Here is a 24,121-nt window from a genome sequence, read left to right as displayed (position 1 = left end):
GTTTGCGCCAAAAATGGCGTGAACTCATTTGTATTGCCCATAGTCACCACCATGGAGCATAGAGCATGTCACCACGCTGGACATAAAAATAATTGTTCGATAAATAAACTATTAAAACAATTTAAAATTTCGACTAGCATAGAATGCTTAATTGGCTCCATCTAGTGAAAACTCGATGTACTATTTTCAAATAACAGATAATATACAAAAATCCATTTTATAATATTTTTGTTATGTTAAGACTGTGGAGAGCCATAAATATCGTAATATGATTTAATTTTAGAGTTTAAATTAGCATATAAAATATTTGGTATAAATAGCCTAAACAGTTACTGTGAGATAACTTTGAAACTTAATAAATTATTATGAATTATAAAGAGCTTTTGCAAGTGAATATAAAGAAGCAATTTTGATAAAAATCGTAAAACGAAAGTATTTTTATCCGTATGTATACTACCTCTCCTTATTTTTAAATTTTTAGAGCTTTATTTGAAAATTACCCTCGTGCTACAGTGGCGTCTCCTATTTAATGACTTTGAACGTGCTTTGAACGGACACTTTCTGATATATAAAGATGGTGCTCCTTTCTTCTACACTCGATAATCACAGGCGTCAAGTCGTCAACAGTATTGCTGGTGCTGCCATCTCTCTTTAGTATATTATAAGCTCACGTCGGTAAAACAGCGGTACTCTAACAGGAAAACAATTTATTTTATTTTACTAAATGTCCTGAATCAATTTGGTTACACACATTCTTACTAATTTAAAAATTATAAATTAATTTTAAAACTTTATTTTTTTATATTTATTGATTAAAAGACACATTTTTAGTATTAAAATTCGTAATTCGCGCCATTAAACAACAATCATTTGGCTTTATTGTGAACCCCGCGACAGGAAGTGAGTGAGGAAGGTGCTACGCAGGCGCAAATTGACCTTTCGGTTGAAGAACCCGTCGGTCACATGTGAGTGTCGATAAATATCTTAGTTTTATCGTGTAACTGCTTTCAGTAGTCTTAATTATTATTTTCGTAAGTATTTTCTGTAGTGAATATAAATTTGTGCAAACAGCGTAATGTAACAGTGTGTATTATGTGTTAAAATAGAATATAGTTGTAACGCTGTGCCGGCACGTTTGTCAAAATTGCTATTTTTCTTATATGATTTCCAAAATGCTTTCGAAAGTTGACGTTTAATTTAGAAATTTTAAATTAAATTAAAAGTAATCTTTGTTGTGTGTAGATTTATAATGTTTTTTCTGTAAATGTAAGTCAATAGTGCTTGAAGACACTATCAAGATGTCTCTGAAAAAAGGCACATGTTCGTATTCCATTCTGGTCCATGTCACACGTTTAATTTATGAAAGCAAGGTTGCATTCCTTTTTTGTAATTTTCTTAAATGTCGTGTACATAATATTGACTTATCCCAGTTTTGTACAAAGGATAGGTTTTCGCCGTAAAGCGCTAGGTGGGGTTAGGTCGCCTGAATTTTCACATCGCACAGCTAATATTTTCATATGTCTACTGTCTAGATAACGAAGACAGGCGTGACTAGTTATTATCTACAGGGTTTGCGTGATATATTATTGACCAGTTAATATTGTGATTATTTTTATTATTATAAATAGTACAATATGTGTTAAACATTTTTCTCATTGTTTTAGATATCGCTGTGCATTTTAATGCTTTATAATACGAAACAGTTAGTTGAATTTTATGTCTTTTAACGTGAGTCACGTCCTAAAATAAATCTTGCTTATTTTATTATTTTAAATCCTATCAAGTTGCGTTTAAAAATGTGCATATTCATTCATTTAATCTAGAAAGTGCAGAATGTCAATACAAAGTCGTAAAATATAAATCGATATTTGTTATCTGTACACTCAATGTGGTTTGGTACCATGTGCAAATTCCACACAACTCTTTGTCTGTACCATTTTTGTTAAAATTTTGTTTAAACACAAAAAATTATATGTACCTTATTTGTACTGATATTAACAATTTAGAAATATATATTCCTTAATTATAGTAAATAATTAAAACTAAAATTTCATAAATATATTAGTAGGCAGGTTTCTCATATATTTAACTAATTAAAAATACATCCTTTCTCATATAATTCCATTAATGATTTAATACACTGAGAATCAACGAGAATTTTTTTAGTACTCATTTTGATGATAATTTTTGATTCACTCTTCTTGCACTAACTGTATTTCTTAGAACAGATTGTAACTGTACATTATTTGAATTCAAATAATGAATAATTGGCATGTACTTTATTAGGTAGATAAACATGATAGATGAAATGTTATTGTGGCGTAACTTTGTCAACATTGACTTCTTTTGGAAATTCTCTAAAAATAATGGTCTATTTCTTTGTCATTATCTTTTTAGTGATAAATTACTAAAATGTTTCACTATATTTTATACATTTTTTTTAAATTAAATGTTATAAAAAAAACAACAAAAATACACACTAAATTATGGTTACTCTAAATGTGTAATGTAATTACAATACTGTGAGTCAGTGATTTTATCAAAATAAGATGTTTTTTTCACGTTACACAAACCTCATGGTTAAGTTCATTGACATTAGATGTCACTGAACTTTGCTAAATTTGGCAGTTCATCTTGTGTTGTGGTCAACAGCTAATGGCAAGATTGTATCAATTAGATCATCCAATAGCATATGACACGTTCAGTTACTATAAAACACTGAAGAGTATTCTTTGTTATAGTAAGAAATTGAATATATACTTACGACATCAGCTTAGTCTGTATAGTTCATGTAAGACTTTCGTTTTTAAGGTTTATTTTAATACTCTATTTTCAACATTGATATTTTAGAAATACTAAGTAATGAGGAAAAAGTATGTAAATGTACATATATTTGATTGACATTATGTTCTATTAATGTTTGTTAATGATATTACCATATATGAATTATTACCATGAATATGACATAAATTTTATGATTTACAAATTTTTGTCTTCATTTTATTTTTGTTAGGTTTTGCTTTTAAATTCTAGAAATAGAGATTTTGAGCCCATAGAGTCGCAATGGCAGTTCAATACTGTTCTTGTGCTGCGGGTACTCAGAAATTGTATACCAGTTCCGACTATGCGTCTCATTTCACAACTGTGATTTGGGATCACCGTCCAGGAATACAAATATCCATTTTAAATATGCTAACATTGTATTTTACGTTTAATAGCTATAAATAGTCTTAGATTTCATATAATTATTTTTAACAATACTGAGAGTGGATATAATTTATAGGGCCTGTTTCACTGGTTGTGGGTAATGCTATTTGACAGATCACAGTATCCAACAGATTACAGTTTATTTATTTATTAATGGCCTTATCTGCCTTTTGCTGTTAAAATATATTCTTATTTGCAGAATAAACTATATCCACAACCACAACTGGTAAAATGGACCCTAAGAGCAGATATACATTTCTAACTATATGTTTTATAATCACTCACTGAGCACATTAACTCATAGCTTTTAAACAATATTCTAATAATATCAACCTCATTTCCAGATCAACGTATTTTAAATAAAAAACAAAATGGGTGACATTGAGGATACTCACTTCGAGACCGGGGACTCTGGTGCGTCGGCCACTTTTCCTATGCAATGTTCAGCCCTACGCAAAAACGGTTTTGTCATGCTGAAGGGTCGTCCCTGCAAGATCGTCGAGATGTCCACATCTAAAACCGGCAAGCACGGTCACGCTAAAGTACATCTTGTTGGAATTGATATTTTCAACGGAAAGAAGTGAGTTTACTATTGTTTAAATAACTTTCAACTCTTCCGCTTAATACGGAAATGGTTAAATAAAATATACATATATATTGGTCTTAATAAATTTCTGTAATTGGGTGTCTTAACTCTCTCTAACATAAAAATGCTTGGTTATAATAATTAAAAACGTAAATATCGTATCGTTATTAAAAAAAAAAACTAACAAACTTAAAATTGTACTCTAAAGTTACAAATTAGAAATATTCTTCAAGTCTATAATAAGATATGACTCATTTCATACAAACATTATCAGTATGATAAAACAGTTCACGTGCTTGATGAAAACCAGTGCTAATGACACTGGCCCAAAAAAAAGTTTTCTGTACCTTTGAGCATACCATCTAGGGTTATGCATTTTGACGCGCTAAATCTGAATTTGGAGTTCCGTTTGGTCCCTAACACCTCTTGCGATCACGATTTTTAATGGTGCTTTGGTATTTATACATAAGGGGGTGTACCAAACGGGCACCAAATTCGCATTTTAGCATGTCTAAATAAATATCCCTTTGTGGTTCTGGTCAAAGGTACAGAGCACTTTTTTTGTGGGCCGGTGTAATCAAGTGTTTATTTTTATTTACTATTTAAATCGTGTGTTAAACTAAAAACTAAAAAATAGTTTTAATTTTTATTCATTTCAAAAAGTATCTCTAAATAAGAGTGTAATATAGTCTAAAATATATATCAGTAGGAGTAGAAATAAATAATTAGTAGTACTCCTACTCACTGCCTACTTAAAAAGGTTTATCTTAAAAAGGTTTTGTTTTGATAGATACGATAAAAAAATAATGCGTAATTTAAATAGTCAAAAATGAAAAAAAGATGTATTGATGTCAGGAGAAAAATACCTTGATGTGAATGTTAAAAAAAATCTAGTTTTTAATTTGAACTCGTGATATTTTGATAATAACGACTCAAGTGTCGTAACTCCGGGTCAAAAGTTGATAATTTAAAAAAAGCTAAATTGCTATAAAGCAATATGCACTTTACACTTTATTATATGTGTGTTTTGGTCTTTCACTTCTTTCTGTTAAAGCTATCTGTTGGATATCCAATAGATTCTGAGTTAATTTGCTATTTTATCATCAACTCTATCAGTTATTTCTATTTGTAAACTTGTGAATCAAAAACTTGTATATTTATCAAGATAAATAAAACATCCTAAAGACTATCTCCTGCTCGTAAAATCTATCAGTAACTTAGTGTGACATAAACTATATCATAAACAGTTGAAAGTAAATCTTGATTATGCGAGCCCATAGAGTCGCGAGGTCGATTTATATCGCCTTCGTGCTGAGGGTACTCGAAAAGTAAACATCAGTTCCGGCTATGCGTCCCATTTTACAATTGTATTTTGGGATCACCGTTTAGGAACACATTTTTATTTAGTCTAATGATCTATGATAATAATTTTGCTAAGTCAAAAATTATTTAATTGATTAATATTACAAACAATACAAAAATATTACCAATAAAGTTACACCAGTTTGAATAAAATAAAACGAAATAAATTAAATTACATTACACATCGGTCACCAACCCGCCTGCCCAGCGTGGTGACTATGGGCAAAACACATGAGTTCATGTTATTTTTGGCGTAAACTTGTGGAGGCCTATGTCCAGCAGTGGACTGTATAGGCTGTAATGAATGAATGAACATTACATTTAATGTTTTACTAAGCTTAGAATTAAAATGGATACATACATTAAGTATATGATTTTAAAAAACAATTTCAATAATTAAGGTTGTGTTAGTTGCAAATAAAAGCAGTACACATAAATCTTACTGTCACAATAGATCATACCCCTTTAGAACTTAATATATCCACGTTAAAGCAATTATTGGCTACAAAAGAGGTACATCTATTACTGACGATAATTGTGGAACTACTTACAACTACTTATTCTGCTTTTTACGTAAATTATTGAAAGGTCTTGAACTACATGAAAACTAACAATTTCAACCGTTCAAGATCTGTTTGTCTGATCTGATCGGTCTGTCTGATTTTATTTGTACTACCAAGCTTATTTATTTTTCTACAATATGCTATGTACTATTTATTCATAAATTTTAAAAATTTCGACAAAAGCCCGGACAGACTTCGTTCTTCAAAACTTAATAGTAATTTTTTTTTTATTATTATTAAAACCTTCCGTAGGCTTTAAGGAAAATACAAAAAAAAATTATTGATCTTAATACATACATTATAACTTATTTCGTTTTATTTACATACAATACAATACAATGTAAAAAAAATACGCAGGAGTAGCATTCCTACTATCTTATCTGATTATATTGCATTTTTGTTTTTATAAAAACGCTGATAAAATTCTTATCAAAATTATTTAAATATGAAAAGTGGTTAAGAAGATAAATATTAACATTATTCTCATATTCTGTTGTCTATAATGCATGTCAACAACACCTGTTCTTAATTAATACGTAACACAAAACCCATACATTAGATCTCATAAGACAGCCTCCTCATGGTACATAAGCGGTGATCAAACAGTAATGACTGATAAATTTAATTTCACCTTATATAAAAACTAAAGACTGACCAAAGTTTCCGTTTCAGTTTGGATTAAATTTTTTTGTGATAACAAAACCTGTGGTTATATAATTTATCGCGTCGATTAGCTAACTTATTTTAAGAATATTATTAAAAAGCAACTATGATATTAAAACTGATGTTTTTAGATGTGTGTGCAAATAAATAAGTGCTTAAAATACAGTTAGACTTCTGTATTCATTGCTTCATGGTCCACGTGAGTCAGTTGAGGCCACAAAATCTGTTTTGATCAGACACTTATCAAAATCCTTCTACATGGTGAAAGTGACCTATGCCCAGCATTCCTATGTTAGTCTAAATCAATACATAACAAAAATATTCTATCACCAGATATGAAGATATATGCCCGTCCACCCACAACATGGACGTACCCCACGTGAAGCGTGAGGACTACCAGCTAACCGACATATCTGATGATGGCTACCTTACACTCATGGCCGACAACGGTGACCTTCGTGAGGACCTAAAGATCCCTGATGGAGACCTCGGCACACAGCTTCGCTCAGACTTCGACAGCGGCAAGGAGTTGCTGGTGAGATGTTCTCTCTAATCATGTAAAAAAGCCTATAGGCTATAAGTATGTAAGTTAAAATATTGGGATATATTCGATCATATAGAAAATTATTTTCTGCTAGCCTATTTATGGGCACATGATGTTTCAAAAAGGTTTAGTTGTTAGTGTATATCGTCGTTAATCGTTTATGAGGTCGTTTATAGTCTTAACTGGTCATCTAGTTTTTTAACATGTTGTATTGTATTGTTGTGGGCTCGGTTTTCCGCATTTAGACACAAAGGTGGTCCGTTATGCATGAAAAGAGGGCTGACTAATTCAGCCAGCCCAGCTTCTTCCAGAAGCTCAGAAGCCTCCTGGGGCGTTCACAGGCTTCTCGGAGCGTCCTTATTTCCTTAAGGATGGTAGCCTGGTGTGCGGCCACTCCCTCGCATTCCAGGATTACGTGGGCGGCTGTTTCTTCAACAGCCAGACATCCCCGGCAAAGAGGACTGTCCGTTGCATTCATAATGAATAGTTGGTGATTAAGTGTCATGTGGTAATCGGTACCGGTAATCGTGCCAACAACTATTCTGATGTCCAGGCAGTTAAGACTGAGCAGTCGGCACGATAGGTGCGGTGATATTTCTGTGAATATCATTTTGGACTGTCTGCAGCCGGTTTGGTTTCCCCATAGGGCGTTGTGAGTTGCCTTACCCACGAGCGCAGTTGTCCAAATGGTAGCGGCATTAGGATGGTTGGGCCGGCAACCTTTGTATTGGACCCCTGTCTTGCAAGCTCGTCGGCGGCATCGTTTCCGTGTGATCCACTATGTCCTTTTATCCACTGGAGGATTACCTCATTATGTGAGGCCAATACTTCCAGGGTTTCATCATATTCGTATATAAGACTAAGAGTTGGTCGAATTGTCTTTAAGTACAGCCATGCTGTCCCACAGAATAAGGATGTTGCAATCCCTAATGCCTTTTGACACGACGTCGGTGGCTGCGTGGGTTATCGCAACACACTCACATTGGAAGGTGGAGCTGTGTTGGCCCAGCGTTAGTGATAAATGATATTAAGGTCTTGCGAGTACATTCCGGCACTGGTGCCAGACCTCATTTTCGAGCCATCCGTGTAAATGAGGACCTCGCGTATGCCGGACTGGTCTCTTTCAGCCTCAAATGGTATTTCCTTTCGAAAATATGTTGTTTGGGAATCCTATCACATGGAGCAGCAAGTAGTGGCTCATACCTCACAAGGTTGCTCCAAAGTTTATTGTGTGGACCCTCCTGGTTGCACCACAAGCACAGCCTGATAGCTGACATAGCTGCCTCCTGTTGCATAAACAGATCGAGCGGTGCCAGGTTAAGCATAACCTCAAGAGCTGCCGTGGAGGCGGTACGCATGCAGCCAGTGATTGCAGAGCATGCTATTCTCTGTAACTCTGCCACCAGATTACTGCACCGTAGGTGATTATAGGCCTGACAATGGTTTTGTAAAGCCATAGAGCAATTTTAGGCGATGTGCCCCAGCTTTTGCCGAGGAGCCGTTTGCATTGGCAGAGGATTTAACATAATGAAACGCCACTTGATTTTTTAGTTTTTCTGTTTGGGCCATAAGGGCATGTCGTGGGGGATACCACATGATTGCCAGCTAGAGTCGAGTAAAAAAATATGTCCTAGAAAAATATGTCATATAATGTAGGGAAAAACAAGTAAGATCTTTAAGAATAGGTATCGGTAGTGCAATAAAAACATCAAAATTTTTTGTAAATAAAGACAAACTGGCCTCATGGACTAAACAAGTGAGGCCCAACTGGTGTTCCCCATGGCGTTCAAAGTTTTAATAAAGTTTAGAGCACTAGTCTATATTGTCTGTATAGTACATATTGTACAAAAAGTTGCATCATTTTATCAAATTCTTCAATTTGAAGATAACTGCTTAAGCCACATAATAAGTCAATTTTATTAAATGTGTATATCTTAATTATTTAAGCTACGGACCTTAAGTGACGATTAATTAATTATCTTTTCATACATTTGATAAAAAAGTTATTACTAAGCTAAAACGTAGATATAATTTTAATATGGTATGATTAGTTTTAGTATTTAAAGAAAATTAATAACCTACATCCAGTAATTGATGTTTGTTTTTATTTATACAAATAATAAAATTATAGTGTCTGTTTATATATTAAAATAACAGCATTTTACTAACTGCATATGGATGTATACACGGTACATATACCAAAATAACATTTTTTAGTAAGTTTTGTCTGTCTGTCTGTTTGTATGTACTGGCTAATCTCTACAACAGCTGGACCTATTTTGACGGGACTTAAACTGGCAGATAGCTGATGTAATAAGGAGTAACTTAGGCTACTTTTATTTTAGAAATTTATTTATTTTATAACTCTCCGAACTAAACAATAACTTTTTTATTAAACTCCATGCGGACGAAGGCGCGGGCACAACTAGACAAATATAATAATAATAATAATAATAATACTCTTTATTGTACACCATTAAAAGAAACAACAGAGAAAAAAAAACATAAAACGAAAGATGTACAAAGGCGGTCTTATCGCTGAGAGAGCGATCTCTTCCAGACAACCTTTGGGTATAGGACACGAAATAGAAACTGCAGTTAGGAAGTAAACAAACGATTGGTGTGCAATTAGAATACTCGAACAAAGTACTAATATACTATATAAATGTTTTATTAACATTGTAGCAACTCCAATGGCTTCAATAATATTCTGACGAAATCAAAAAATGATGACAATAACAGATTAGACATTATATTGTTGTTTCAGCATATACAAGTGTTAAGTTATAAATTAAATGTTCTTATATAATACTAACTAATTAATATAAAGTAAGCCAATTACATTTAAATTGCTTACTTATATATTTAATGCAATTTTACCTCGAGTGTAGAGTCTCTGACATATTTAATAATGTGTTGGTGCTAAATGAACTCGTAAATAATTATTCTGCCCTTCACCTGAGCTAGTTTGCATCACTAGTTATATGGACTATGGGTTTTGAAGACATGTTTTTAACTTATTAAAAACAAATATAATTTTAATTTTTAAAATGACAATTTAATGATGCATTTTGAACTTACTTGCATAAAACAATTTTTGATTATGATAAACAATAGTGTTACTCCTGGGGGAAATTGGGGATGGGGTCGGTAACGCGCTTATGATGCTTTTAGTGTTGTAGACGTCTAAGCTACGGTAATCGCTTACCATCAGGTGAGCCGTACGCTTGTTTGCCAATATAGTTTTATTTAAAAAGAAATCTACTATGTTATCTGTATGGTTTATAAAAAGACACTTAAATGTGCTAATTTTCAACTATTAAATATTTTTGAGTTGTAATAATCATCAGATTAATACACTTCTATGGCTCTGTGTAATGATAGCTTATAGAATAAGGACGATTGAACTAATTTTTAGGTAATAATGTTCAAAGAGAATATTTATTTTATTAAACAAAAAGCAATGTTATAATTATCTTTATAACTAAAAATAATAGTAAGTCATATAAAAATTATAGGTTATGTGGCACATTACTCTAATAAATCACAATGTAGTTACTCCGAAAGCTTGAAAAGGTTAGATGGTTATCATTTGACCTTATATTTGGACATTCGCCAAAGAATTCCTTAATTTGATTGACATCTGACCGTGTATGGTAACAAATTGTGTTTATTTTAGGATATAATATACATTTTATTTACATAATATGCTGAAAAGCAAAAATTATTTGTTCATTTAATTTTAATCTATAATTTCTTGTGAATCTGTGTTAAAATAATGATGGAATGAAATCATGAAAATGAGACCTACATTTAAAGGGCGTGTCATTATTTATGACATCAGTAACATAAATCCGGAGATAATCATGATTGATGATCCTTGTAACTGCTGTTTTTATAATCTCAAGAATATGTATACAATATAATATATATACATATTCTTAGATATCTTAACATGAAAAAGGCTATTTTATTTTAATTTCTTTTTTAATATCGATTGACCTTAGTTTATAGATTTCAAGAAATAACACTATATATATAATAATTCTATTTTATATATAACCGGATTTTAAACATTATAATATGTAAAACATCAAAATAGGAATTCAATTTATCTTTCATAATCTAGGAGTAATATAAATAAACTTATGAAATCGTTTGTTACAGAAAGCATTATAATAAAAATTAAAAATATTTCATTGATTGGTTCAGTCTGTAACGCGCATAGGCCTCTTTCTCCATGTAGGAGAAGGAAATAAAAAAGCATACTAATGTAATATTTTATTGTAGAAGTACGCCGTTATTTCGAAATAACCATCATAGCAATCTATTCATAAATCTATATGTTTGTTCCAGTGCACCGTGCTGAAGTCCTGCGGTGAGGAATGCGTCATCGCGGTGAAGGCGAACACGGCCCTCGACAAATAAACTGACTCAGCATTTATAGGGACTATAATAAACATTTCATTTTTTATACACAATCAACAACTCTACATAAATGTAAAACATAATATTATGTATAATTTAACGTAAATTTGTTTCGACGCCGGCCGTCGCCGTCCCCTCCCGTCCGCCGGCCTTCGTGTAACTTGCGAAAAAACATTGCGAGTTTTATTACGATATCGTTTTTTGAAAGAAGGTTCTCGAAGTAAATGATCGTCGCCCATAGACCAGATAGCTTCGACGCTAGATTTGAATTAATTAGGACCGAAAGCGATGCGATGGCCTGCGACGGACGGCGGCGACACTTCACGTTTGTTTTGTTTTGTTTGTTCTCTTTTCGCTTCCTAAGTCTCATAGTTATTTTGCTAGCCGTTTGCGAAAGACATCGGAGCCAACGGAAAGATGGACGCAGACTTGAAGCTATCATAATTTAACGCTAATTTAATCAATATAACAGAACCGATAAAAAAAATAAAAATTACAAAAAAATAGAAATAAAGAGAAATTCTTGAATGTGGTGTGTGATTGATCTGTCCTCGTGAGCGACCCTTCCGTGTAACACTCATCTGTTCAAATTGCCTCCTTTCGGAGTCGTTTCTATACACATTTCACAAAATTAGCCAAGTGTCGAAGCCGATCGGTGACAAAGACTGACCACTGTCACTCGAAAATCCAATATTTTCAGTCAAGACTGAAATGCATTTTTTAGATAAAATAGTTGATTATTCTTATATAAACTTAGCACTAGACGAGTACGTGCTCGAGGCCTTTCCTTGCTCTCTTTGATTTGAACGTATGAAGTATGTTACCGAATGGCTCGCGTAGGTATAGTTCCGTAGGGTACTATGCACTTGTATATCCTTTAAATTAACGTTTTATTAACATCAAATTGTCAAAGACGATATGATATACTAATACTATGTAAGAATGTAAGGTAAGGCCCTATAGAAAAAAAAAATATTTTTTTATTCATACATCGCAATTTGTAAAAACTACAAAATCTTAGACTGTCTGTCAGTTTGAAATGTACATTATTTTCGAAATTGCATAATCGTTGTTGTTGGTGAAGTTTTTATACTTAGCAGCTTGTAATCAAGTTTTTATTTATAAACAGAACTAAAGTATTTGTAAAGACATCCGCAGATGTAAAATAAAATACTTTAGTAACGAGGATATTTTTCTTTTATGGACAAAATGAAAACCTTAACGCCGTCGCTACTAGTTCGATAATGAAATAATACCAATGTTGACACTCGTAAGAGATAATTTGTTTTGTGAAATTATCTGTCTCGGAACCAGCGTTGAATCGCTTTATGATAGAGCAAATTCTTAAGTATCTTTGTGAAGTGAAACGTCAAGTTTACGATGTAAGTAACTATTAAGCAATTATTTACTTTTTTACGGGCAAGGGTTGGATCGTAATCTGTGCGATGATATTAAGTGATGAATTTGTATATACGTAAGAATTGAATAAAAGGATGTTAGTAATATTAAAAAATTCAATATTCAACATTTGTGCAATTTTTTACGTATATTATTTTGTCAATGTGCAAACATTACCGAATTAAATAGCATCAGCTAATTAATAAATATATGTGAATTGCAGTAACTATTTAAAAGTGTCGAATTAAAATCTGTACAAAACGATATCGTGAGTTGTGATTCTTATTTTTTTAGTTTTTAATTTCTTTAATAACCTTTTTTGGTTTCTTAAAAAACATTAGTTCGACTACATTTACTGTAGACGGAAAATTAGGTTATCTAAAATTAAAAAAATACAGTTCACTTAACGACTAACGAAAACACTATGAAGGTAAACACGTAAAAATTTCTCTCTTCAAAAGAAAAATATCGAAATTAACATACATAAAAAAAATCTAATTAAGAACCGTAAAATGCTCCAACTTTGCGCGGATTTTGAAGTTTTTTCTCAGTAACTCCTTTTGCTTAAAGAAAGTCCTAAGTGATTTCAGTTACTGTTTAATGTTGGACTCTAAGCTACTGTAATAAAGTAGATTCTAACGAATAGTCCTAAGTGATTTCAGTTACTGTTTAATGTTGGACTCTAAGCTACTGTAATAAAGTAGATTCTAACGAATAAACGCATTTAAACTACCAAAATTGTGCTTTAAAAAAATAGGCAAACTTAAGTTACAAACTACAACATTGCCTAGCTAAATATCTTTTAAAATAAGTATCAAAGCAAAATTTTTGATACTCGTTATGATTATAATTTCTTTCCATGGTATTTTTCACAAAGTCTTTAATTACTATACAATATTATTTTAAATATGGTTAGGCAAAGTTGTGCAGGTTTCTCCGAATTTGCATACAAAAGTGAATATGATGTAGGGTTGCCCATGATAGGTAAATAAAATAAAATATCATATCGAAATGTATTTTTTGTATGAAATAAAATCGACAATGAAGAACATTTTCGTTTTACATAATAGAGTACTTAGTACGAAATTGAAAAAAATACTTCTATCGTAGTAGGTACCTACTAAGATAAACGCTAAATAACCCCATTTTTTTTAATGCGTTATATGTCAGTCGTTATGTTAGTATCGTTTGTTGATCTTGCAGTCGAGATCATTTTTACGTACTCCTAATACTAACTCCTACTAAAGTGTGAAAGCTGCGGAACGTAGCATAAGTGCACTTTCCGCAGCACCGGAGCTAAGGTGGAGTCTGACGCGGGGCTCGAAGGTATTGTAATAGATCTAAATTCTTCTAACCTAAAACTTTAACTATGAATGTCTCCATAATCTCCATAACCATGCAGTTTTGTATGGTGGGAGTGATACCAGAAAGTAAACCCCCAAAACCCCATAAATCGACGCCCGATCGTCTATAGTCTAGCCCACACCACTTAATGAGCACACGCCGGAAAAGTAGCAGCCCTATCCCTATCCCTATCCCTAGGCAATCTTATGTCGATTTTTTCGAAAATCTAATACAACTTTGCCGACCAAGATTTGCCTGTTTAAAATACTACTTTAAACAGAAAAAGTAGTAAAAATATATAAAACAGCATATTATCTTTGATATACATCATAATACTTTAGTAAATAAGGCTTAAATATTCACAAAATGAAATTTGTGCTCGAGCCGGTAAAAACGCGCGTATCGTGACTGACATTGGAAGTGATACTGACACTTGACAGCTTATTTTTATTTTTTCGCATGCAGTTTGATTTTAGTTTTGCCATATGCATTGCCGACTTGCTTCTAATAATACTTTAGACATTAAAAACAATTCACAACGACAATAATTTAACATATTTTGAATTTAGGCAATGTTGAGCAGTGTTGGCAAAGTTGTAGCATCTTACGGAACCCTTCTCTTTTGGGAGTCGGGTTGAAAAAAAACCGCGCCGATACCTGTAACGGTGGGCTCGAATAATTTATCCTAGTAAATACAAAAGTGGTTGTCGTAATCAAGTCGGAAATGTACTAGCAATAATAAAATTATTATACTAAATTTCGAAATCAAAAGGCTTACAATCAAAAATATAAATTTGACATTTACTGACTTTTGTGACTAACCAGGAAGGTTATCACTAAAGTGATTTGAAATATGGTAAAATTTCTTCAAATTATTTGTAAATAGGTAGTATTTGTTTGAAATTCCTGTAATGTGCAAGATCAATGGAATAATAAATGTGGGTTTTTTTATGAAATAAGATTAACCTTTTGACCGCCACGCCTCAAATCCACTCCCGTGCCCTGTACGCCAAGGCATAAAACAAACAAAAATACCTACGAAAAAAATATTGTTGCCAAGAGTCGTTAACGAGTACCACACAGTGACTTGTTTTTGTTGGTTTTTATGTAATAAATGACTACTTATATAATCTAAGAAGGCTTATTTTTTCAATATTTTTTCTTGTGTTATCTTGCACTCGTTATATATACTTACAATAGCATAAATAAAAAATAATCGTAGTAAAGCACAACACTTCTATCGTCATGACGTCACTGTCACGACTGGACGACTACGGCGCAACTGACCTACGGTTTTGAATAGTGATGACTCCTCATTTTAATTTGAGGATGTGGCAGCCCCTCATTTTAGCTTTTGAGGCCTCACGTGTTACCCCTCATTTGAGGCGAGGTATCGTACGAGGACAGCCGAACTCATCCGATTGTCCGAGGAAGCGCTAAGCATGAGTCACGCATGCCTCGCGTGAGGCATGCGTGACGACTCGTACGAGTAGCTAACACTAAAAACGATACACTACTTTTATCTATCTGTTTCGTTGTGTTGCTTTGTTGCTTGTATTTATTGCATTGTTGTTTGTTGAAATGGAGAAAATGAAAGATTTGAGAAACTAAATTATTTTATATTGCAAGATTACATTGTTTAGGCAAACACTTCGTACGACGAGAAGAAGTATGGGAAAGAGAGTTTACATGTCAAATCACTGTCTTATATACCCAACGTTCTGTCACATCACTGATTGTCTATTGCACTCACAGTTTATATAGATACTTCACACCGATAACCGATAAATTAAGCATGGATCACACGATGTGAATCGTTATAGAGTTGCACCGCAATGAAAATGTGAGACGTTCCTTAACATACTCCCCCCGTTGAAGAATCCAGATTCTTCAACTCTGTGTCTTCATCGTCGAGTAACGGGCAGAGGCGAACCAGAGGACGGCGATAACAACCCACCGTGGTCTGAACATCAGCAACACGAGGAATCCCATCTGGCCCTGGATATAGCCTGGTTACTCGTCCGGTACTCCAGCATAACGGCGGCAGGGAATCTTCACTTATGAGCACCAAGTCTCCAACCTTTAGTTTAGCCTTGTTTGTTTTCCATTTTGTACGTATTTGTAGTTCGCAGATGTACTCCTTTTGCCACCTCAGCCAGAAATGTTGCCTGATTTGCTCGAGTCGTGCGTAGCGTTTCAATTGCGGTTCCTTTTCATTCTCCAAGGCGCGAGCCGGCAGAGCATTTAGTGGTCTTCCGATCAAGAAGTGCCCTGGGGAAAGGAAAAGGAAATCGTCAGGGGAAGTGGATAATGGGCACAAGGGACGACTATTCAAAATAGCCTCCACTTGTGCAAACAAAGTTAGAATTTCTTCAAAAGTTAAATGTGAATTCCCCATGACTCGTTTGATATGATACTTTGCCGATTTCACACCGGCCTCCCATATGCCGCCGAAGTGAGGAGAGTAAGATGGAGTGAAGTTAAATTTGATGTTTTGCTGAGCTGTAAATTCAGTTAACGCGATGTTTTGTGTATCGGTGAATTTACTGAGCTCCCTTGCCGCTCCTACAAAATTGCGTCCGTTATCAGAATAGATCTCAGCTGGTTTACCGCGGCGCGAAACAAATCTATGCAAAGTCATGATGAAGGCATCTTTAGAGAGGTCACTAACGGCCTCTAAGTGTAAACATTTAAAACGAAGGCAAATAAATAAACAAAGATAACATTTCATCAACCTGGCCCCGCGGCCTTTACGATTTACAATATAGAATGGTCCGGCCATGTCAGTTCCAACGGACTTAAAAGGGAAGTCAGGAGTAATGCGTTGTGAAGGCAATTTCCCCATTTTTGGCAACAATGTATTACCCTGCACTCGTCGACAACGCACACAATTACGAACGGTAGAACGTGCTAATAATCTACCCCTAATTGGCCAAACTGTTTGCCTAATTGTAGCCAGCAGCAGTTGAGGACCGGCATGCATATTACGAATGTGTTCATATCTAAATAATAATTTACACAAATGATGTGATGAATCTAAAAGTATTGGATGAATTTTATCATAGGAATAGTTAGAAGTATCTAGACGTCCGCCAACTCGCAATAACTTATCCTCGTCAATATAAGGTGATAAATTTAAAATTTTAGATTTAGAATTTAATTGTTTATTATTACGTAAGATTTTGTATTCTACAGAAAAACTTTGTTGCTGAGCTATTAAACATAATGATTTAAAAGCTTCATTTAGTTCATCGACAGTTAATATACCAGAGAGCCTATTCTTGCGATTTTTTAAATTGTTTATAAACCGAATGATGTATGCCATTGTTCTTTGTAATCTGTTGAAGTTAGAAAACCGCTCAAAATCAATAATAGGCTCTGAGATCACTACTGTGGCTGTGAATTTTACATCGGGTAAATTGATGTTGTCACAAGATTTTAATACGGGCCACTCATTCTGATCTTCTGTCAAGAATGCTGGTCCGTGCCACCACAAATCTGAATTCTGCAACTGAATTAAAGTAGTAGCTCGTGAGATTAAATCAGCAGGATTCTGATCGGTTGGTACATAGCGCCATGAAGATAATTTGGTATTTTCCTGAATTTCCCCTACTCTATTAGCCACAAAGGTTTTTAGCCTAGTTGAGTCACTACTGAGCCATCCCAGAACAACACTAGAATCAGACCAATAAGTGACCGAATTAGGAGTGAATCTAACAGAATTTAGAACAGCCTTGCCTAAACGACTTGAAAGTAAAGCGGCGCATAGTTCCAATCGAGGAATTGAAACAGGCTTTAAGGGGGCTACCTTTGATTTCGAACACAGAAGCTTCACTTCAATGCGATTATTTGAAGACGTAACCCTAGTATAGACACAAGCACCATAGCCAACCAATGAAGCATCACTAAAACAATGAATATCAATAATTTGTGGTGACTCAATAAGAACGAATCTAGGAATTTGAAAATTAGAAATTGATAGCAAATCTTTAGAAAAATCTCTCCAAGCGTTTTCAATGTCTATTGGTACTGGTTGATCCCAATCGGATTTAAGCTTCCATAATTTTTGTAACATAAGTTTTGGCTGCATGATGCATGGGCTTAATAAACCAAGTGGGTCAAAAATTTTAAATGCATCCGACATGATGCTTCTCTTTGTAATGGTATTTCTTGAAGGAGGAATATTGATTGGAAAATTTAACATGTCATTATTTGGATTCCAACCTAAGCCTAGAGTACTTGAAGCCTCACTTAACATAAAATTTTCTTGCAAATTTAGATTACAATTCTCAAAAATAGAACACAGATTACTTTTGTATTTACGTAATTTAAAACAACCCTTATTTAATTCTTGTGCAATTGAATTTTGAATATAATTTAGCTCTTCGATATCATTAGAACCAGTTATGAGGTCATCGACATAAAAATCCTTTTGTATAATGTTTTTGATAAGACTATCGTCGCATTCATCTCCTATCTGCCATAGACATCGCGTACTTAAATAGCTGGCACTTGCGGTACCGTAAGTGACAGTATTTAGCTGCATTGTTTTGATTGGTAAAGACTCGTCCTCTCTCCATAAAATCAGCTGTAAATTTCTGTCGTCTGGATTGACCTCTATTTGGCGATACATTTTCTCGATATCTCCGGTCAACAGGTATTTGTATGTTCTAGCTCGAATTAGTATGGAGAAAAGAGAATCCTGTATGTTAGGTCCAATCATTAGCAAATCATTAATTGAGAAACCAGAAGAAGAAGAAGCGGAACCATCAAATACGACCCTAAGCTTAGTAGATTCGCTGGATGTTTTAAAGACAGCATGATGGCATAAAAAATAAGAGGGATCTGGTAAAGCAACTGTAGCTTCTGACAGATGGCCTAAACTTTGGTATTCTTTCATGAATTGTATATATTGAGTTTTCAATGAAATATTTTTTCTAAAACGTTTTTCTAGATTAAACAATCGCCTTTTTGCCAAATTATATGTGTCACCTAGACAATCAGGTGAATCGCGTAGTGGAAGCCTGACACTAAACCTGCCAGAAGGAAGCCGTGAAGTGTGAGACCGAAAATGGTTCTCACAGGCTAATTCTGCTTCACTTAAAATTGTGTTTTGGGGAAGCTCCTCTAGCTCCCAAAATTTTGTTAGTAAATTGTCGACCTTGCTTTCATTTGGGAGGTTGTCATTGATAACTGAATGATTGCACATTACTTGTTTAGCTTGATAAGAAATAGGACCACCAATCAACCAACCGAAACTGGAATATTGTAGTATAGGCTTGTTTGCACCTAAAGAAATACGGTCGTTTTTCATGAGTCGCCAGAAGAGATCGGCTCCTATGAGAATATCAATAGGAGCTGGCTGATTGAAATCGGGGTCAGCTAAACGCAAATGCGATGGTATGTTTAATTGTTGTATGTTTATAGGTGCCTTAGGCAGATTCCCAGTCAGCCTACTAAGCACAAGACAATTTAATTTAGTCTTATAATTATTGTAAATGGATTTTAATTGGATCACACAGCTTTCTTTGATTTGGTTATCTGAGTGACCGATACCAATGACGTTAATAGAAATTGGATTTGAATTGATTGAAAGTTTTTGTTGAAGAGATTTTGTAATGAAGGACGACTGACTGCCTGAATCCAACAAGGCCCGTACTTTAAGAGGCTCTTTAGTGATTGGATTCAAAATGTATACTTGGGCAGTAGACAATAAAACTTGATTTGAATTTTTGTTTGAAAAGTTTACTACAGTTTCAGAGACCTCGCCAGAGGCACTGTTGACCTTTGGTGCGTCAACTGGATGCAATAGAGTATTGTGTCGTTTCTTACATATTTTGCATGGCCCTAATCGACATTCGACTAAAGAGTGACCCTGCCTTAAACAATTAATACATAATTTGTACTTGGAAATATCGTTTAATTTATCCTCTCTGGATTTAGATATGAATATTTGGCAATCATAAATCCTATGATTTTGATTGCAGACAATACACCTAGACGAAGTGCTATTGTCGTTTTGATTTGTAGTAATAAATGAATTTGAAATTGGTCGATCACGCTTAATGTGATGATTATAATGATTAAAATGATTATGATGATTATGGTAATTGACAGGCTTTGAATGTTGCATTTTACTATTGTTATTTGTTGAAATGTTATTATGAAAACTAGAACCTTGATCATTCTTATTGTGACGCGTACATTCAAGAACATAAGCCCTATCAATCAAAAATTAATTCAATTCTAAAGGCAATATTGAGCCTCAATCCTATTTATTGTGCGATGCTTAGACGATTTGGCCGACTATTTCAGCGTTGCGGTACATGAAGCGCACCAACGTGGTTGGGGCTTCTGCCATCTTGTCTTGCCGCTTCGCGCCGGTCTTCTATGTGTCGTCGATTGAGGAGCTTCAGCTAAGACATTTGCATCATTTCATTTTATTTTCTTTCTTTTTTGAGGTGTCTTGTAATTAATTAACTTAAATTCAATTGTAGTTTATATTATTCTAGTTCATATTCATATTCAAATCCAAATAATAGGCTGATTGGGAATCATGGGTTTGGATGAATATAGGGCACTTATCTTATCATGCTGCGAGGTGCATCACTGCTCGGCAGAAGACGTCGGCCATGTGTTCCTTGGATCTTGTTTTGAAGTCCCTGTTCGGGCGCCAAATGTTTCGTTGTGTTGCTTTGTTGCTTGTATTTATTGCATTGTTGTTTGTTGAAATGGAGAAAATGAAAGATTTGAGAAACTAAATTATTTTATATTGCAAGATTACATTGTTTAGGCAAACACTTCGTACGACGAGAAGAAGTATGGGAAAGAGAGTTTACATGTCAAATCACTGTCTTATATACCCAACGTTCTGTCACATCACTGATTGTCTATTGCACTCACAGTTTATATAGATACTTCACACCGATAACCGATAAATTAAGCATGGATCACACGATGTGAATCGTTATAGAGTTGCACCGCAATGAAAATGTGAGACGTTCCTTAACACTATCTATAATATAAAAATGAGTCGCTGAATGTGTTGCTAAGCGCAAAACTCGAGAACGGTTGGACCGATTTCGCTAATTCTTTTTTTAAAATATTCCTTGAAGTACGAGGATGGTTCTTACGGAAAGAAAAATTCTAAAAAAAAAAATTTAAAATTTCCTGAAAAAGTCTAAAAACAACACTTTTCTATACTCCCATACAAAAGATTTGTGATAATACTTAAATTTGAACTTTAATACCATACGATAAAGTTTGTGTTAGGCGATACGAAGTTCGCCGGGTCAGCTAGTTTTTTATAATTATACTTTGCTTCTAAGAACGACGCGTTTTGATGCGCGCTATTAAACGTTAGATATTATTTAACACTAAACCAAATATTTATTCATAAATAATGTTGTTAGGACTTTGGAAGGAAACTAGCTTATATTTCTTTATTATGCTCATTTATTCTGTTTTTATATAATCGCAGCACACACAACAAGAAGACCAACTTAAAACGCCATTGCGGCTTACCACAGAGTATTTTTGCATTCGAACAATGTTGCCAATATAAAATATTTAATTGCACTTAACACCTCCCCTCAATAAAATATTTTTAACAACATTATGATTTCTTATTTACTAAACAACCTATCCCTTAATTTTCTGAACAAAATTCCCCCCAACGCTTTAGTTAATATGTCTGCGAGTTGGTCACTGGTATTTATGTATCTCAATTCAATAATATTTTTATCTAACTTTTCTTTTACAAATGATAACTTTATCTCTAAGTGTTTTACTCTAGAATTACCAGTGGCCATCTGTGCCATCTTGATAGTAGACTGGTTATCTTCAAAAATTACTATTTTAATATCAAACCCAAAAGTGAAAAGAATATCTTTTAGCCAACAAGCTTCACTTGTTGCCGAACACAAAGCTATAAATTCAGCCTCTGTAGAGGACAATGAAACAGTCGGCTGTTTCTTCGAAAACCACATTACAGAACTTCCAAAAACTTTAAAAATACACCCTGTTGTTGACTTACAATCATTACACCCACCCCAGTCACTATCAACATAGCCTATAACCTCATCAACATTACAATCTCTATAGTATATAAGACATAAATCAAGTGTACCCTTTAAATATCTCAAAATATTTAACAATAGTTTATACAAAAGTGTGGATGCACTGTTTTGATACCGACTTAGAATATTAACAACTGCACATAATATGTCTGGCCTAGTGCCCATTGCCGCATACATTAAACTTCCTATCAATTTTCTACATTTATTTTCAATAAGAACACTCTCTGAATTTTCCCTCTTTAGAATATGAAAATTAAAATTCTTATCAATAGGCAATGACAATGTTTTGCAATCTGACATATTATATTCTAACAAAATGTTTCTTAAATAGTCCTTTTGTGAAATTACAGTGACCCCTAAATTTAAGTCTTGCTTTACATCAATACCCAGAAATTTACTTATAGCCCCCAATTCTTTAATTTTAAATGTTTGACATAGCATATTTCTTAATTTACCCAGCTCAAGTTTGTTATTCCCAAAATACAATATATCATCTACATATAACAATAGAAATGTTTTATTTTCCCCTTCACACTTTGAATACAGACAATAATCCTTATCACACTGTTTATAACCTATAGATAACATTACATTATTAAATGTTTCGTTCCAATACTTGGGAGACCTCTTTAAACCATAGATTGATTTATTTAGTTTTACAATCTTTACCTCAGAATCCTCTGGCAATGACAAATATAACTCCTCATCAAGCCTAGCATTTAAAAAGGCCCCACAAACATCCATTTGATTAATATTTAAATTTAGTTTTGTAGCTACAGATACAAAAATTCTAAAAGTATTAAGTTTTGCTACAGGCGCATATAAATCTTCATTACAGTCTTGTTCGAATCCTCTAGCTACCAACCTCGCCTTGTAGTCATTTCCTTTTCTTTTTAAAACCCACTTAGAGCTGATTACTTCTTTTCCTTCCGGTACTGTCTCTATCTCTGTCCATGTGTTATTTTCTTTTAGTTGGTTGAGCTCTTTTCTCATGGCCTCTTTCCAGTTCTCAGCTTCCGGTGATGCCATTGCTTCTCTATAGTTTTTAGGCTCTAGAGTAACATACATACAGTAGTCTTCTAATTTCTTTGGCTTTATTATTTTTCTTTTGCTTCTTTGTCGTTGATTCTGAACTTCCGTTGCTGAATTTTGACTTCCTATTCCTGTAGTTTGATCTTCTGTCTCATTTTGATTTCTCTCTTCCTCAGTCCTCTCCGATATGTTTTCTGTCCTCTCCAGTATGTTTTCTGTCCTCTCCGGTGTCTTATCCTGTTCTTTCCCTTCATCTGTATTAGTGTCATGGAACTCTTCTTCACTTTCCTCATGTTGCTCTATTTCTTCGTCCTCAGATGACATGTCCAGCAAAACCACTTCCTCTATCACCTCCTTCTGGTCACATTTTGGTTCCTCTATTCTCTTGCCTACCAGGAATACTACATCCCTTTGAATATGAACCTCTCGTCGTTTCTCATAATACACTCTGAATCCCTTTGTGTCTTCATAGCCGACAAAGATTGCTTCTTCACCTTTATCGTCCCACTTCAACCTTTTTTCTTTAGGTATATGCACAAATACTCGTTCACCAAATACTCCTTTTAGATCATTGATGTTTACTTCCCATTTATGAAAGGATTCGTATGGTGATTGGTTTTCCTGCTTGCTCTTCGAAGTACGGTTTAATACATAGACTGATGTATTCACTGCCTCTGCCCATAAGTGCTTTGGCAACCTCTTTGCTTTCAGCATGGTCCTTGCCGCTTCAACTAGTGTACGCATGTCTCTCTCCGCCTTGCCGTTTTGTTGAGGCGTGTAAGGCACTGTTGTTTGATGCTGTATGCCATTCTCTTGCACAAATTTACGCATTTCATCATTGCAAAATTCTAGTCCATTGTCCGTACGTATGACTTTTACATTGTAGTTAGTTTGCCTTTCGGCCCAAGCAACAAAC

The 24,121-nt window shown here is 34.1% G+C and overlaps 2 protein-coding genes across 3 annotated transcripts; one reads left to right on the top strand and one right to left on the bottom strand.

The window, feature by feature from the left end:
• The first annotated feature begins 902 nt into the window (after nt 1–902).
• Nucleotides 903–13,015, top strand: LOC123660246 (eukaryotic translation initiation factor 5A). Of its 2 annotated transcripts, none has more exons than XM_045595338.1 (4): nt 903–965; nt 3,552–3,787; nt 6,715–6,916; nt 11,282–13,015. In XM_045595338.1, exons 2-4 carry the CDS (start codon nt 3,579–3,581, stop codon nt 11,351–11,353), a joined length of 483 nt encoding a protein of 160 aa, XP_045451294.1. In that variant the 5' UTR covers nt 903–965; nt 3,552–3,578; the 3' UTR covers nt 11,354–13,015. The 2 variants fall into 2 exon arrangements, with proteins under 2 accessions (XP_045451294.1, XP_045451295.1); XM_045595339.1 differs by having other exon boundaries at nt 955–1,031.
• Nucleotides 13,016–15,698: 2,683 nt separating this feature from the next.
• On the bottom strand, nt 15,699–16,807 carry LOC123660245. The gene has a single exon (XM_045595337.1). The coding sequence runs from the start codon at nt 16,734–16,736 to the stop codon at nt 15,951–15,953; it is 786 nt and encodes a 261-aa protein (XP_045451293.1). The 5' UTR covers nt 16,737–16,807; the 3' UTR covers nt 15,699–15,950.
• Nucleotides 16,808–24,121: the final 7,314 nt, after the last annotated feature.

This window comes from Melitaea cinxia, chromosome 15 (genome assembly GCF_905220565.1).
Source record: "Melitaea cinxia chromosome 15, ilMelCinx1.1, whole genome shotgun sequence".
Taxonomy (NCBI): Eukaryota; Metazoa; Arthropoda; class Insecta; order Lepidoptera; family Nymphalidae; genus Melitaea; species Melitaea cinxia.
This window is presented reverse-complemented; position numbering and strand designations above follow the sequence as displayed.